At 39.3% G+C, this 16,317-nt stretch overlaps 1 protein-coding gene and 1 pseudogene across 3 annotated transcripts in view; both read right to left on the minus strand.

Annotated features, from left to right (window-relative positions):
* Nucleotides 1–2,297: 2,297 nt before the first annotated feature.
* On the minus strand, nucleotides 2,298–4,667 carry LOC149117597 (allatostatin-A receptor-like; annotated as a pseudogene).
* Nucleotides 4,668–7,888: 3,221 nt separating this feature from the next.
* The window catches only part of LOC110057823 (intermembrane lipid transfer protein VPS13C-like), a 69,233-nt gene continuing 60,804 nt past the window's right edge, over nucleotides 7,889–16,317 (minus strand). For 2 of the 3 annotated variants that reach the window (XM_089283373.1, XM_089283372.1), the window contains exons 104-115: nucleotides 15,835–15,948; nucleotides 15,636–15,711; nucleotides 14,780–14,865; nucleotides 13,904–13,981; nucleotides 13,715–13,760; nucleotides 13,387–13,510; nucleotides 12,482–12,551; nucleotides 12,270–12,320; nucleotides 11,539–11,624; nucleotides 10,952–11,084; nucleotides 10,338–10,409; nucleotides 7,889–9,838 (exon numbers count right to left, since the gene is read on the minus strand). In XM_089283373.1, coding sequence (XP_089139499.1) covers nucleotides 9,794–9,838; nucleotides 10,338–10,409; nucleotides 10,952–11,084; nucleotides 11,539–11,624; nucleotides 12,270–12,320; nucleotides 12,482–12,551; nucleotides 13,387–13,510; nucleotides 13,715–13,760; nucleotides 13,904–13,981; nucleotides 14,780–14,865; nucleotides 15,636–15,711; nucleotides 15,835–15,948 — 981 coding nt within the window. In that variant the 3' untranslated portion in view covers nucleotides 7,889–9,793. The remainder of the gene's footprint in view (nucleotides 9,839–10,337; nucleotides 10,410–10,951; nucleotides 11,085–11,538; nucleotides 11,625–12,269; nucleotides 12,321–12,481; nucleotides 12,552–13,386; nucleotides 13,511–13,714; nucleotides 13,761–13,903; nucleotides 13,982–14,779; nucleotides 14,866–15,635; nucleotides 15,712–15,834; nucleotides 15,949–16,317) is intronic. The other variant, XM_089283374.1, reaches the window with a different exon arrangement.

A 16,317-nucleotide genomic window follows, 5' to 3' on the forward strand; every position in this document is an offset into this window, starting at 1 on the left:
AGCAGCCACCCTCTATTAAGCGGCTAGTTTTCAAAGTCGCGATTTTTCGCTCATACAAACGCTGTATTTGTTACCTGTATTAGGCGGCCACCTCATTAACGGCAGCGGCCACCCTGTAGCAGTCCTATGTATGTCTTTCTTTGCTATTTTTACCTGTATTGAGCGGCCACCCTGAACGTAACAAGTATGAAATTGAACATAAAAACTATGAAATGACGGTATGAGATATTTTGTTGTGAACCGGTAAGTCATAGAAATACAGTGCTGTATACCGTAGAAAAGTAGAGAACAATTTATTGCACAGTACTTTTACACAATATTACGTATAATTATTATACCGTTATTAACGTTACAAGTTATTAAAGTTACAAGTTGGCACTGGACCTTGTTTAAAGTATCCATTGCTTGAAAGGTTGTTGATTGTCTTATTGTTTCCTTGCATGGAGTGTTTTTGTGTGCATACGCCATTCAAACTGACATTAGACCATGCTCAGTGAGTATTTTTAGTGATCCTGTATCAAGCGGCCACCTGTATTAAGCGGCCAGTTCCTCATGTCCCGAGGGTGGCCGTTTAATACAGGTTCGACTGTATGAGACTGTGACACCAAATGTTACAGTCCGTCTTGAATTACCACCACAGTTGTTGTTCATTAAAATACGTTACCATGCCACATCCGACGCCGGTTTGTGCAAAAAAAGGAAATAAGCGCCCAGTGACTAATAAACACACCCTCTCCGACGATTCTCCTCAATCCTTTGACCTACAAATTAAAAGAGAAATAAGCGCCCCGGTTCTAAATTGAATCATTACAGTACAGAACCGAAGCCAGAAAAAAAATATTATGATTATTATGAGGTACCTCACATATTCATGACAAAGTAGTGACAGAGGCAAAAAAGACAAACATTATTGAGGCAAGAGCCTCGGCTTGCCTGCTACTAGCTACGGCCCTGCAGAATATATTATAGGCGAATCTTTGTTTACACTTTTTGCCTCATTAACATATGCTTATCGCTATCTGATGATGCTAATAAAAGAAAAACTCTGAATATTGAAAGGGAATAACAGTTTCAGTTATCTCTGAAAATTTGAGCCCAATACACGGAATGGTTTCGGAGAAATTTTCTTCTGAAAACTCGAAATTTTACAGAGAAATGTATGGCTCATTAACTTTTTTGCCAAACAGCAATTTCGCAATTTTTGATGGCTGATATTTCCTTCAATATTGCTTGCGAAGAGCTGGAAATTGCACAAATTGCTCAACTTAATCAACTTTTTCAACTTTTACATTTAGTTCATATATACGGCCACGGCTTCTATGAGTCAAGTCGTATGCTAATGAGGAAAAATGTAAACAATGACGTCAGCAAAGATTCGCCTATACACGGTCCTTTTCTCAATTGTATGTGTTAAAATACTCTTGAAACTTCCTGAAATTTGCTCAAGGATGGTATCTGTTCGAGTGTAAACCTATCGCAACGGAAGATGTCCAAGAATAAATACTCCAGCATAGTTTTTCAAACCAACTTGAGGTTAAGCCTCGATAAACAGGCCTTTCTTATCCAGCCTAAGCAGAGTTTGTTTGAAATTTAAATTTATCATTCAACAGGAGCCATAATCGGGGACCGTAATCCCCGATTATGGCTCCTGCATTTAATCAAAATCTGGGTGAGCGAAAGACCGACTCAAATATTTTCTTTTTAACTTCCAAGGACGATTTGAAGTTTGCTTTACGGATAAGATGCCCTTCCTTGGTACAGACCAATAATTTTATTTCAACGTTTTAGGCCTTTGTGGTAATTTTGCTTGTAACATGTGTAACAAAATTCAAGTTTCTTGGACCTTTCTTATATCTATCTGATATAATTTTCATATTATTCTCGATTTTCTGTACTCTTAATAACCCAGAGGGACTGCTTGTTCTCATTACACTTAATTAACCAGCATCCTCAGGCGAATGAAGGAAATTAACTGTAATTTGGAGTCCCGAATTAGAGGGTTCCGTGTATGGACAGTCAGCTAATGTTGTCCCAATCAGTAGGCCCCCTGTAGGCACAGTCCTATAGGGAGCCTACTAACTGGGGACATATTAGTAGTGTCCCCAATTATTAGGCTCCTTGTAGTTTGACATATAAATAGAGTTGTTGACGTTGTTTGATTATAAACTTGTCCTACCTTGTGCAAAACGCATGTAAATTAACTGCACAAATGAGTACATTTTAAGTTTGTCTTAAGGCGCTAAATGAGATAATGTACAAGTACTAACATTTTTTTTTTATTGTTTCAATATTTAAAATTTTATCTTACCTCCGATTTGATCTACGTGAATGTAAACCAAATTTCCACTATTTATTCAAGGAAATATCTTACATGAGAATAACCGAGAAACAATCTACAACATTTAAACCCCAACTTTAACGCTTACATAACTCTCATCTGATCATGATGAGAGGAGATCTAAATGGGGTTTAACTAAATCCTAAGAGTAGGTTACAATTTAACTGCCACAAGCTGTCGGCTGAGAACTGACGTATTTTTCATTGATAGCTGAGATCAGAAATCTGTATTTACTGATAGCTCAGGAATGGGATAGGATTTTAACTGATAGAGGAGAAATCTCCCGGTAATTTAACTGGTCACATTTTGCAAATGTATATTTAAGAGCTTACTTATGTTTCTGAAATAAAGAAATTTTATCTTTCTGATTGTTCTTAAATGTAACATGTTACTCGTTTCTGTTCTGAAAACTTGTCGACAATAAGCAACGTTTAAAATACTTTTGTAAAAGACAAAGAAATGAAATTATAAGACAAGAAAAGAAACAAGCCATATCAGATGTTGGCGCAGCCCGCGTATACAGATGTCTGTCTTAGAGCGATCAATTCATTCTCTGCACGAAAGTGGGCTGAGATTTGACGAGAAAAATCCCATATTTAGGACATAACTTTACAGACATCGGTTTGCAGTGTTTTGGACCGGCTGTTTTGTAAAACGCCACGCCATGTCTCGTCTCAATACATTCTCGTCTAAAGCGCCTCGCATCATACACCACGGACTGATTTTGAGACATAAACAGAATGGAAGCACACGATATACTAGCGCGCGAAAATTTCAGAACCAAGAAGTTAACATTTTTGGTCGAATCTTAAACCTCTCGCTGGCGTTGAATTGATGGCACGGAAAGGGAGGCTTGGCTAATGCCTTTCAGGTAAAATACTTTTTAGCGAATAGTTTTGATTATAAATTAAGGCCATAAGTATTATTGTGCGTGTTGTGCACCTGCCGAGGTCATCTGTAATTGGGCAGTAGCCGAGACGTTGTTGGCAGAACGGCCAGCGGCACCAACGAGTATTTTGCGAATGCAAGGACAACATGATGTTAGGACGTTCCAGTAACCTTTACGATGCTTCCTCATGGTGAGAACATACAACACCGGATTGACGCAGCTGTTGAAGAACACCAGCAGGACACTTACATCCATCCACGTGGTGTCCTGGGTGGCGTGACCAAGGATGAACAGAAGGTAGGTCACCTGGTTTGGCGTCCAGCACAACATCAACGTCAAGGTAGCAACTGCCGCAACCTTAGTGATTTTTTTACGCAATGCATCTCCATGTTGACGTCCCACCTCAGAACCCGTCTTCATTTTGTAGATGATGCGCAGGTATAAACCGCCAATAATGGAAAGCGGGATGATACTCTTCATTAGAAACCCAACCACGCCGGTCACTTTCAAATTGGCACCTTTACCATAGGAGCATCGTTTACCCGCGGGATTCTCGAGATGAATGCGCACCGCTGGCGAGGAACCGATGATGGTGACAATGGCCAGGATGTAACAGGTCACAGAGCATAGCACAGCACGTTTTGTGTCGATTTTGTGCATGTATTGAGACGATTTCACCACGGCAAATCAACGTTCAAACGTGAGAATGACACAGAGATTCATAGACGCAATGCGACCATAGAGCACCTGACAGTATAGCCACAGTGCAGACGTGCCCTTTGGCTCAGGAATGGTGATTGCGAATGTGTACCCCGGGCACAGGAACAGGAATATCGCTGTCATTACATCTGTGAGCCCAAGGGGGAAGATAATAACTGTGTAAGTCTTCTTGAAGAGCACTTTCCTTTGGCTGTAAAGGAACAGGCAGAAGATTACGTTCCCGGTAAACCCGGCAACAGCTATGATCCAATAGGCGACTTGCTTCAGTATGCCAAGGGGTAATCCTTGGTTGGAAGCGCTGTTGGGTGGAATGGGAAGTGAAGAGTTATTGCTGGAGGCCATAGTCTGTTTCCAGACAGCAGTTACATCATCATCGTATTGGAGGTGTTCGCGAGTTTTTGCACCGTCAGCGAATCTTCCCAGTCTTAAACTAAGCTGCTGTCTTACTTCTCGATCAGCTTTTGACCAAATGTTTGACCCGTTTTGTCTCCTGGTAATTAGGTTCTGCTCCAAGTTCTGCTTTTTCGAATATTTTAAAATTATAAATGCAGTTGATTCAGTCCTGAAAGAAAAATATTTACTACTATTAAGATTTTCTAAACCAATGCTGATATTATGCAATTCCATAGTAGCACACCCTTTAAGGCCCTTTAAATTAATTAAACGACAGATTTCCCTACCCTTTAACTTCAACTTGTGAAATCCCCACCTTTCATGTACCTGAAGCCTGAAAAAGGTACCCCTTTCGGGAGGAGCCTCCTCGCATAGCCATTACAGGAAGTGCCCCACCCTCCCCGGGAGCTTGATTTGTTACAGTATGACGATAATAATCACACATCAACAAAATATTGTTATCGCTATAGAAAATTAATACGTCTAAATTGAAGAAACCCTGCTGAGAACATTTCCTACAGAAATACTCCAGAACCAATTCTAAAAACATTTCTGAGGCCCTGTCCGCACTACGGTGGAGAAATTTGTAAACGCAGCTTTATTTCTTTGGTTTGGCTTACCGTCCACACTAATCCGTCACGAATATGGAGCTTTTCGAAAACGCTCTTCATACCGGAGGAATTTGAAAACGCCGGATTTGCCCAAACGGAAAACATTTTAAAACGAAGATTTTGGAAAACGATGGCATCACGACAATGCCCGAGTTTTTCTCGCGCGTAACTCAAAAATGACCGGTGATTGTTGCGTTTGCAAATATCTCCGACGTAGTGTGGGCGGGAAACATCTGATGCGTTTTCAGAGGGAAAACGCTGTTTTCAGATTTCTCGGCGTATTGCGGATGGGGCGTAAAACCAAGTAGATCACCATGCTCAAAGCAAACGAAAACCCAAGGTTTCTTGTCATTAAGGAGCTCTGTCTTATATAAAAGTTCAGGATTTTAACCTGAATCATTCATAAAGCTACAGCTGCTGCTGATGTTGATAAGATCATTTTAAACTGCTGGTCTTGAATTTCACTTCTTTTTTGACCAATAACACCAATATTTATGCAAATCTCAATAAAGTTGTTGTTATTATTTCTTTGGCTTCGAAATTTGTGAAGAGCAGTACAAATATCATTGTAGCTATAAATAAATTAAATTAAGGCCATTTTTTTTTTACGTGGGCTACTTGAGTTAATTTCAAAGCTATTTTACCCGACTCTGTTTCCCTTCACTGAAAGCCTGCTTGTAATTTCTGATTCCCTCTCTCCTCTCGTACATTCAAGACGCTAGCCGCTTGATGTATGTTGTGGTCTGCGTAGGTAGAGCCAAAACGTTTCAAAATAACAGGATTAAGTTAGTCCTTTTGAAATACAGCCCGAGTGCATTTAAAATGCTCTTTATGATTCCCATGATGACTTTGTGAAAGCCTCTTTTATTACACTGATGGGAGTCTTCTTCGATCTGACAGAAAATTCACCAATTCGGATATTTATATGATGGATAAGAGAAGCAATTACATGTAAAAGCTATCTGCCAAACTTTATAGGATAATTGCTTGGCATAAAAAAAGGCAAAAAGAGTGGTACTTTAAAGGTAAATTCAAACAAGATGCCGTTTTGCGCTTTTTTCATTTAAAGAATTTTTAAAAGAGGATAGACAAACGGTGACAATTTTTGGGTCTGGATTTTTAGCATTAAACTTTCGTTATCTTTCACTGCTTTCTGCTTGAAAATTTTGAGTGTATCGTAGCACGAAATGATTTTCTTTTCGTTACAAACGACTGTCCAATTTGTATTCTGATGCTAATTCCTAAGAATTTGATCTTATCAAGCCAACAATTGAATGGTTTCTATATTCTGACCAAACTTTAATCCCATAAGCATCACAAGGCAAAAAAACCAGAAAGGGACATTAGGTGGAAGAGGCCTTTTAGCTGCGGCCTTTTTGAGGAATTTTAACTGTTTGAAACAACCTGTCTGAAAGTGGTTAACCGGTCTAGATCTTGCTATTATTAGTTTACAGAGTTCATTATCGTTCATTATCGTCCTATTAACTGACCTTCTCGTGTCCGTTTTGATGTTGAATTCGCGCAGTCATCATCCACTGCTGCACAGTTTTCTGATATTGCAACTGTGAGCGAGTTCGATGTAGCTCATCTTTTGAAAAAAAATAATTGAATTTTTCAGCTGCTCGCAATGTTATCCGAACAGTTTGAAAAAATATTTACTGGGTACGGAAGAAGTCTTGGTGTTTCTCAATCGGCTTAGCTGCTTGCTTGGCATGATAATAAAAGTGCTGTTACATTATATCGGCTGTATAACATCGCGCGAGAGACCGGATTGGAATAGTCTTAGTTAAACTTTTATCTCAAGAGCAGCTCGAAGATATATAAAAAAATACCATGAGAAAAAGAAGAATCTTACTGATTCTCCTTAAACGCTAGAAACGGGCACTTGAAAAGAAAGTATTGTAAATGTAAATCGAAGTACATCTCCGGCTGTCAGGAACAGCCCGTGCCATGCAATTACTGTCTAATGTTCTTGAGCGAAAAAACAATTTGGTCTTTTATGTATTCCTACATAAACTAGGAAAAGATCGAAGGGGAAAACAGCGTCGGGTAAATACACATTAAAAATAAACTTAGCAAGGCAAAGAAAGATTTTACGATTTTAAGATCGATGATTAGGGTATATCAATGAGTAGTCGAGCCAAACCAGCACTATCTAGAACATTTATTTCAGAGTTTTTCGCGCAGATAAAAACCACTAAATGCACTCTAGTTATTACAAAAGACCACCCATACCCGAGTCGGTGGCTGACATAACCTGCTAATGTAGGCGGATTTTACGCCCAGTTAATTTGTACAGCTATCCGCGATCATGGCTTAGGACTGCACGAAACACGAACTGGACGTTTAATTTAAATTTAAGCCATGCAGTCCACCCTTAAACGCAGGCCTGTTCGTTTTAATGCAAGCATTATTGTGATCATTTTATTTTGATCGTGGACCGTCTCACTATCTTTTCGGAGAGGGGAGATGTGCGTAGTTATAGGTATGTCTCTGTTAAAATGCTCTTTGTCTGCTTTCACAAGAAAATGTGGCAGAGGTTTTTCCAAGGTCTGATAGTGAGGCACGCTGGAATTCGCTGTAAAATACCATTTCTATTACGCAATTAGATTATGAGCTCGAGATTTCTATCGCATGATAGTTGACGAGGGCGCAGCCCGAGTCAACTATCACGCATAGAAATCGAGAGCAAATAATCTAATTGTTTTAGTATAAATCTACCAGTCGTTCAAACCTTTATCCAAATTTCTTTACAGACATGTACACTTCGAAAACAGCACGAAGCGGCCGTCATTTTGTTAACAAGGGCACACTGCTACGCTACTCACTATCTATCACAGAATAGTGGGTAGCGTAGTCAATCAGAGAACGACATTCGTGATAGAACGCTAGTAAATGTATACTAAATTAGAAAAGAGAACGATACAGCCACAAGCGTCAAGTCCAAGACTTTATTACAATCTGAACATTTCACAATCATGACGCATCTTTGTTCGGCAGGAACTTCGACTCTGTCAGATGTCATCAAGATTTTCCCAACGTTAAGGAGCTACGTCACAGTCCGCGCATCTTTAGTTTAGCCTAACTTTTCAAGTTCGACGTTTGTAATGCGTGTTAATCTTCCCCAGCCTTAACCATCCTTGTTCCTTTATGGTTTATTATGATTATTATCTCTTTGGCGTTTTTCTATCTTAGTAAACTACTATTTTCGGGTTTCCTTCAATTTGAAGGTAATTTTGTGCGTGGCCAAAATAACTTAAAATACGGTGATTGAGCTCCTTTAATCAATTCTTGGAAAATGAATTGAAAAGGTGAAAAATGATTCTATGCAGCGCAAAAAAAGTATTGGTAAACGTACTTTAATTGCATTTTTTAAAATTGATGCTGTCACGAATGCAGGCTCTCATTTGTTAAATTGCATAATTTCTGGTCTGGCTTTTCTAGAATTAAGATAGTAACCTTTCACTGCCTAGCACCTCCTTACTATCTACTTTACAAAGTCAGAATTTGTGATAAGTGGCAGCAGCATTCATTTCAGCGGAATTTTCTTCTTTTTTGCACTGGTTCGATGTTTTTATTTATTCAGTAATTATAAACTCTAGTGGCTCAGAAAAAAGGTCCACGGAACGGACCCTGAAATAATTTCATTGAATGAGCTTAAATGACTCCCTCCATAAGCATCATAAATGTGACAATAAATTTACAGTTTCAATAATTCAATCAATAATTCAAAAAAAAGAAAGGAAAACGTAGATAAAATGCTACGTAAAGGACACTCAACCCCCTATCTCGTGGAAAAACGTGCGGGCAAGGTATGCTGCTTCTCATTGGTTAAAAAACCTGCATGCTTACTTTCATTGTTCTGACCACGTTGTACGTGTTTCATGAGCCAATCATAGAGCTTAGCTAGGGCGGATCTGGGTGGATTGGGGGGGGGGGGGGGGATGAGACATTACAACACGCTGACTGAGCCTCAGAATACCGAAATTCCTCTTTCCGAGGACCTTAATTTTATCTCGAACCCCCTTCTCTAAAATCCTGTATCCGCCCCAGCCTGCTAAACGCAGCAGCCATGTCTAACAAACATGTCTAACATAAGTCTAACAGAAGTCTAATATAAGTCTAATATACGAATTTCAAGTGAAAGCTGCTCTATCCTCCAAAACATGCTCACTTATACTTAATTCCTGCATGCCTTTCTTATTCGTTGCTTCTTCCTTATAAAAAAGTATCACACATAAAAGTATAAACCGAATTCTATACTTTCATTATTTTCATCCGGATTGTACTTACAGTGTATGTTGATTTGACTACTCTAGCCGTCAAATTTGAATCTGTTTCTAAGTTAGAATGGATAATGGCCACATCACTTCAATCCTTACTTTGATGTTTCTGAGGAAAATTCCTCACCATATTATAACTTAGGACTCTTAAGTTCTAAAAGGACTCATGTCTAATTATTTCGACATGCTCCTCAATACTTTTCTCTTCCCTATAGGTATAAAAAATAATACGAAAAACATCAATTTTAACAACACGTTCCACTAGTCTCTCCTTTTTTTTGTCTAAATGGAATAATTTATGATTTCTTTACAATAGGGTTTTCATACATGAAAGTTGAATAATTTTGTCTTTTGTCCAATTTTGCTTAGCGATGACATAAAAAAAAATATTTATTATCTATCGAATTGGAAAAAATGTAACCTAACTAATAATGAACATTTTCCTGACTAAAACCATTTTTCTTCCTCTACGAATTGGACCTGAACGTTAGCAAGTACATTCCACAGTCAAACTGCCATTTACTTCCACTCTGCATTTTGCTGGCTTTGAATTTCTTGTTCACCGGTAGTGACGGATAGCGTTGTCAATCTTCGATTTCAAAGTCTGTGAGGAAAGGATACATTCATCACTTAAAATGGTTTGTTATACCTCCCGACTCAAATACGTCTCCCGATTGGAGAAGGTGTCACGAGTCGTTGGTCAAAACTCACTCCCTAGGGAAACAACAGCTTGAACTTTCGTGATCAAGACGTACATCCCAAAACCGCAGTAAATTTGTGTGCCAGCCGGTACCAAGCAAATACTCTTCTCGCAGTTTTCCTTTCCCATTTTTGAGTTGGGAGGTATAACAAAACACTTAATGACTGACCCAACGGGAGTTTTGTTTCCCGTCGACCCTCAATGTTCCCCTCAATGTTCAACATTGGGGGCTCGGGGAATAAAACTCGCCGCTTCCCTTGAGGCCGGTCATCAAGTGCTTAATGACCTTAAGACAAACCAACAACAGCAACAGCAAGCCAGCGAAGAATGAATATTGCCCGCACATGTAAAACGGCTACGTCACAACAATCTGACATTTTTTCCCTGAAAAAGAGCAACCAACCTCAAGTTCTGACTTGTTGCTGGAAACAACCTCATGTGTAGAAACTGAAAGGTCACTAATTGAACCATGATCCTGAAAAAGAAAAAAGAAACATTGTTGATGACAAAATTAAAAAGTAATTTAATAAGAAAGCCAAATAGAGCGGTTTTTAATTGAGTGTCGTAAAGCCAAAACCAAAGAAACCACTCTGGCCAATCACAAAGGACACAGACAATCCAGTGAACCAATCAAAACTCGAAGCAAATACATGTAACTGACGCGAAGAGCGGGAAAACGTGTGCGACAGCGAGTGACGTTTGGTTTTGGTTTCATTTCCTGATTGGATAACAAAGTAGCGCGAGATTTAAAAACAATTGCTTAGCGTAGAGATGCAAAACCAAAGCCAACGGGAGAACCGCCCTATTCAAGCACGGATAACTACTGACAGAAAATAGCAAAGAACAACAAAATTTACATGATGGGTACATCAAGAGCCCAAGCAAATGTACGTGCAACATCATCAAGTTGCAAGTAAAGTAGAACTACCTAAAGGCCCCATATATCAAAGAACGTTTATACGTGAAACCTCAGCTCGAGAAAATAATCATATACGGCTTCATTTTTGAGTCGTTTACCTTCGTGGATTCTTCTTTGATGACAAGTGCATTTGCCATAAGAAAAGGAAAGCCAGCGATGTTCTCGTACAAACAGTGCCATTTCACCTTCCAACCGCGCCAAAATTTCCTTTGATACAAACTGAGTATCCTTCTGCAAACGGCAAACCAACACCAATGATTAATTCCATGCTGCGTTTGCGTATTTTTGTAACAAATGGCTGAATTTAGCCATTAGTAAGAGACAATTTTAACACGACCTTTTCTTGCCGGTCGAATTGTATGTCTTGTACTGTGTGTCTCGGTTTTTGTAGCCTTAGCGACTATTTCTACCTTCGACATTGAATAGGATCTGAATATGGGTGGACTGGTGTGGTACAGGATGTGTCAAAAACGAATTCAGTCAATAATTATGACCAGGATGGTTTCTCGTTTTACAATAAAAAAGATAACAAAGACAAAGTTACTAAAGCGTGTTCCCTTTGCCAACATCCTTTCCTATGAGTTTATTCCACTGACTGATTATTCATCAAAACTACACCATTAATTATGGGTGTCCTGTGCTCTGGGTGTGCTTTTGAGCTAACAATCGATAATGTATCACAAACCTGTCAGTCCACAGGACAACTACACTCGATTCTTCCTCTGTAATGCCCATGTGGTCAACATAAACATCATCAAATTGATCTAAACTCTGTTGAAGAAAACACAAAGCAATCGAATCATTTGGCCAATTTTAGCACTCTACCACTACACCGACAATTTTTCCAGCACGTTGTTAGAGTGAAGTCAAATAAAAAAGTAGAATTTATCATCAGCGGAACCAACTGGGAATCACACCAAGGATGGTATCACAAGACAAAATTGCTTGTAAAAAAAATATTTGTACAATGTTTCTCTAAACAGCTGTTAGGGTTTCCCTGAGAGGAAAAATTCAAATGTATAGTCTTAAATAAAGCTTTAATTTAAATATAAACCACAAATGAAAGACAAGATTAACAAAGTGAGGTTAAGGTAAAGTCTCCATACGAGCCAAGTGGTCCATCAGGCCGGAGCTTATCTCAGTTTCTGTAGCATGAAGCGACTAGGGATATTTCTACTCCCATCTGGATGGGATGCTAGTCCACTGCAGCGTTAGCCTTCAGCATTAAATTCGCCGATACCCGTTTATATTCCTGGGTGGAGAGGCACTGTGAGAGTCAAGTGTCTTGTCCAAAAACACAACACAATTTCCCCGGCCAGGGCTCGAACCCGGACCGGTCGATCAGGAGTCGAGCGCACTAACCATGAAGTCACCCCTCCTCCCTAACCAAATGAACGTATGTCGTTAACTTCTCACCTTTAAGATACCATTTCCTTCAGCGTCATGTTCTGAAAACGGCTTGAGAGGCTTAAGACGAAAAAAAGGCGATTACTATTCGAAAGTTTTTCAATATTTTTTTTCAAGCGATCATTGCAAAATGAAACTGCCACACGTGCACGGCAAAATAAATGTGTATATAACGTAATATTACAATAAGAACATCAACTTCTTGACGTTGCTTTCTTTACCATATTGGGAGCTGTAAAGCGAGGAAGCCTATTCCTTATAGGGATGTCTTCGCCGTTCTGTTCCACTGACCTGCAAAACAAAGCCAGAGGTTACCAGGCACAAAACAAAAAAACAGCTCAAATTCACGCAAAAGAAGAATTGACAACAAAGAGGGAGTATTACCTTAATTCACGTCCAAATTCTGACATTAACAAATATATGGTATTCATTAGGGTAAAAACTAAATAAATAGGGTAAACCCCTCGAAAGAATGATGATTCTTCCCAATTATGCAAAGTTGTGTTTGGTTACTGGTATTTTTGTTATATCATTAGAAACTAATGGTTTTTATCATATTTTCTAATATTTATAATATATGGCAGATCTTTTTTTACTTCTTTCTTTGAGAAATCAACCTGTCAGTCGGTCAGTCAGACTGTCTGTCTGTCAGGGAGAGACAGTCAGACATGTTGGACAGTCACCTTGCGAAGCCAGCCAGTGAGAGAGTCAATCAGCTGAACCGTCATTGTGACGAGGAATCTTTCGTCTGTCCGTCCGTCCGTCAGTCAGTCAGTCAGCTGGTAAGAGAGTCAGTCAGTCAGTCAGTCAGTCAGCCAGACAGTCAGACATTCAAACAGTTAGTCAGTCAGTCAGCCAGCCAGCCAGACAGTCAAACAGTCAGTCAGTCAGACAGTCAGACAGTCAGTCAGTCAGACAGTCAGACAGTCAGACAGTCAGACAGTCAGACATTCGGTCGGTCGGTCGGTCAGTCAGTCGGTTGGTCCGTTGGCTGGTCGGTCTGTCAGTCAGTCAGTCTGTCCATCAGCCCGTCCGTTTTCATTCAGTCGATCGGTCTGTTGGTTGATCGAGGGGTCAGTAAATAACGTACTTGTGTGATAAAAAATTTAAATATAAAAAGTTTAACCTTCTCACTCCATCAAGTGTAAAGCTGACCATGTCAACAACTCCCCCGGTTGGATGAACTAGCAGTCCAAGGAGACCTTTTCCAATCCCCTTGAAGAACCCTTCGACACCCTCTGCTCCAGCGCCTAGCAAACACAAATATAAGGGGTTAGAGTGAGGTTTAAAAGCGTGAATCAAAGGCGACATATTGGAAGTAGAAGAATTTGTTCCTTTTTGTAAATCGAAAAGACCACTGTGCATAGTTTTCGTACAGTGTCAGTCTAACACGTGACTATGTACATTATTTGGCCAGTTATAAAGCAAGATCGAGCTCATGTTCAAAAACGTACCTTCCACAGGTTTCACTACAACGCCGGTCACTCCAAAGAAGAGACCCTGAAATGAAATAGACATTAATCATATGACACTCAAGCATGGAAATTTGGTACTTTGAGTATTTTTTCTTCGTTTATGAGCAATTAACAGTTGATATTTGATCAGTATGTGTCAGTTGCAAACGATCAATAAGGTTAACTCACCATTAAAAAACTCTTTCCTCCCATTAACAGTCCTTGGCCGACGCCTTCAGGCCCTATGCGCATGCGCATTCGTCTCCGCTGAAGAAAACCAAATTAATTTATAGGTACGTGTTGCGTGGAGACACACACGTACTTTGAGACAAGTTTAACCCGTTATGTTTGTACATGGTATAAAAATGCACTGGTGCAATCATTATTCTGTGCTGAACATTGCTCAAAAAATGCTGGGTTTTTTCTACCGTTAACCCGGGTTTTTGGCTGCCACGGTCCTGAATTGGCCTCAACTTTGCTGAAAAAGCGATTTCTTACCAGGGACCAAGATTTCCCTGCGGATTAGGTCCCAAAATGTACCATGTTTTACTTTAGAGCATGCGCATAAGCCAAATATTGGACTTTTTTTTTTGACAGCCCTAAAAAGTTCAATGATGATTAAGTTTAAATTCTGGAAATGGAACCTTGATCGATTTTAGGTGTAATGGGCCTTTTTTTCCACCAATTTTGCACCAATTTTGCACTTTTTTTTTCAGTTAGCTACATGTACGTCAGAACGCGGTTGATATCCAAAACGGACAGTTTTGCGGATAGATCTATCCTATTATCTGCTTATCAATAATAAGTTATCTTGGCCAGGTACTAAAGTACTTTTTCATTGCGGGAAACCTGAAAATAATAGTTAACTCAGATAAAAAGTCACCAAAGAGATAATAATAAACCATAAAGGAACAAGGATGGTTAAGGATGGAGAAGATTTTAAATTTAAACACGGATTGCAAACGACGAACTTGAAAAATTTAGGCTAAACTTTTCAGCATGGGAAAACCATGACGTAGTTCCTTAATGACACTCTCCAGAAGACCGCTACAATGAGATACCTACCATCTGAAAATTTGAGTCAAATGTAAGCGTAGCTACCGCCTGTCCCAAGGAGCCAGTAATACGAGAAAACGCCCCTGCGGTATCACCTCGAAGGAAATGAAACGTTGCTTTAGAACTGATACAACAAGGTGTTCAACAAATTTACAACTGCAGTAAACTAGCAAAAGACCACCGAATTACCACTGATAATTGCGGTAACTTATAACAACTGGCTTATAAACACAGTCAAGAGAATAATGACGCTTAAGGTCATTCCCCAGTATTGCATTGCGTATCCCTACTGCGCATAATTTCACGCGTGATTAACGCGCGCGCATTAATAAATGGCGGCTTTTTCTTTACTGCTGGACCTCGCCATAGAGGTAAATCGTCATTTTCTCGCAAACGAGTATGGTGACCTATCATTTTTTCTGTTGTTTTGAATTGAGTAATAAATTTGTCTGTATAAATAAATATGGACCAATTCTCAGTGTAGAACAAAAAAACAATCGTCGGAAACGTGCAAGCAATCGTGACTTCAATCATGGTGCTATTATAAGGATTCATTGGGTATAAACAAGGTACTGTTGCTCCTAAACGAACATGGGGACCCCTCATTTTTATTTCAAAACTTAAGTTCATATAATATAAACAATTCAATCAATAGGCAAAGTTTCACAAAAATCTCAGTGTAGGTTCTATTTCAGTGGAATGACCTTAAACAATTAGAATTCACATTAAAAACAAAAGCAACAGTTGACTTAAGTGCATTTGAAAAACCTCATACATTATTCTCCTTCTGGCACTCAATTTCACTATGAAAATTCAACAATCACACCGACCACAAACTTGCTAAGTTATTAGTCTTCTAATATACCTATCACGTGACCCAACAAACTCTTCACACCGCGAGCCACTCCTTCAGCAAACCCGCTGGGCCCTGCAATGATACCCTGAGAGAAAAACAAATGACAACATAGGATTTAAATGTATTAACTGATGAATGAGCTATCATTTCTTCTTTAATCACCAAAGTCCGAAATCAAAACAAAAAAAGGATGTGAAACAAGCTTCACCTGGTAAGGCTCGTAGAAGAAATCTCTGACTCCCTCGCCAATCCCATGAATGAGCCCGTACGGGTTACCAATTACATCAAGGCCCAATACAAGGACATAGACTTGGCGAACACCCTGTGGGAAAAACAATGAGGAACTCAGTTCTTACGACAGATTTGAAATTTCTAAGAAATTAATACATCGAGACAATTGTCACCACGTTTGCTTAGCAAAGAAATGACATTTCAAGTTATTGATTACAGAATTCTTGCAAGTAAGATAAGATACGTGATGCCCAGTCCCGTGGCAGTATTCACGCTTTGATCTAGAGGGCAAGATGTATGCCAGTCCTAGATATTTGTTGAAGCAACTGAAGGACAACGAAGCAAAGCACAAAGATAACAAGTTTGCTTGAAAAAATACATGTAGCCAACAGCAAACAATATGTGAACTAGTAATAAGCATTATGTGTATTACTAACAAAAACAATTTGTCAAGAATCTG

Source organism: Orbicella faveolata, unplaced genomic scaffold, assembly GCF_042242905.1.
Source record: "Orbicella faveolata isolate gen_17 unplaced genomic scaffold, um_ofav_v1 contig_12, whole genome shotgun sequence".
Taxonomy (NCBI): domain Eukaryota; kingdom Metazoa; phylum Cnidaria; class Anthozoa; order Scleractinia; family Merulinidae; genus Orbicella; species Orbicella faveolata.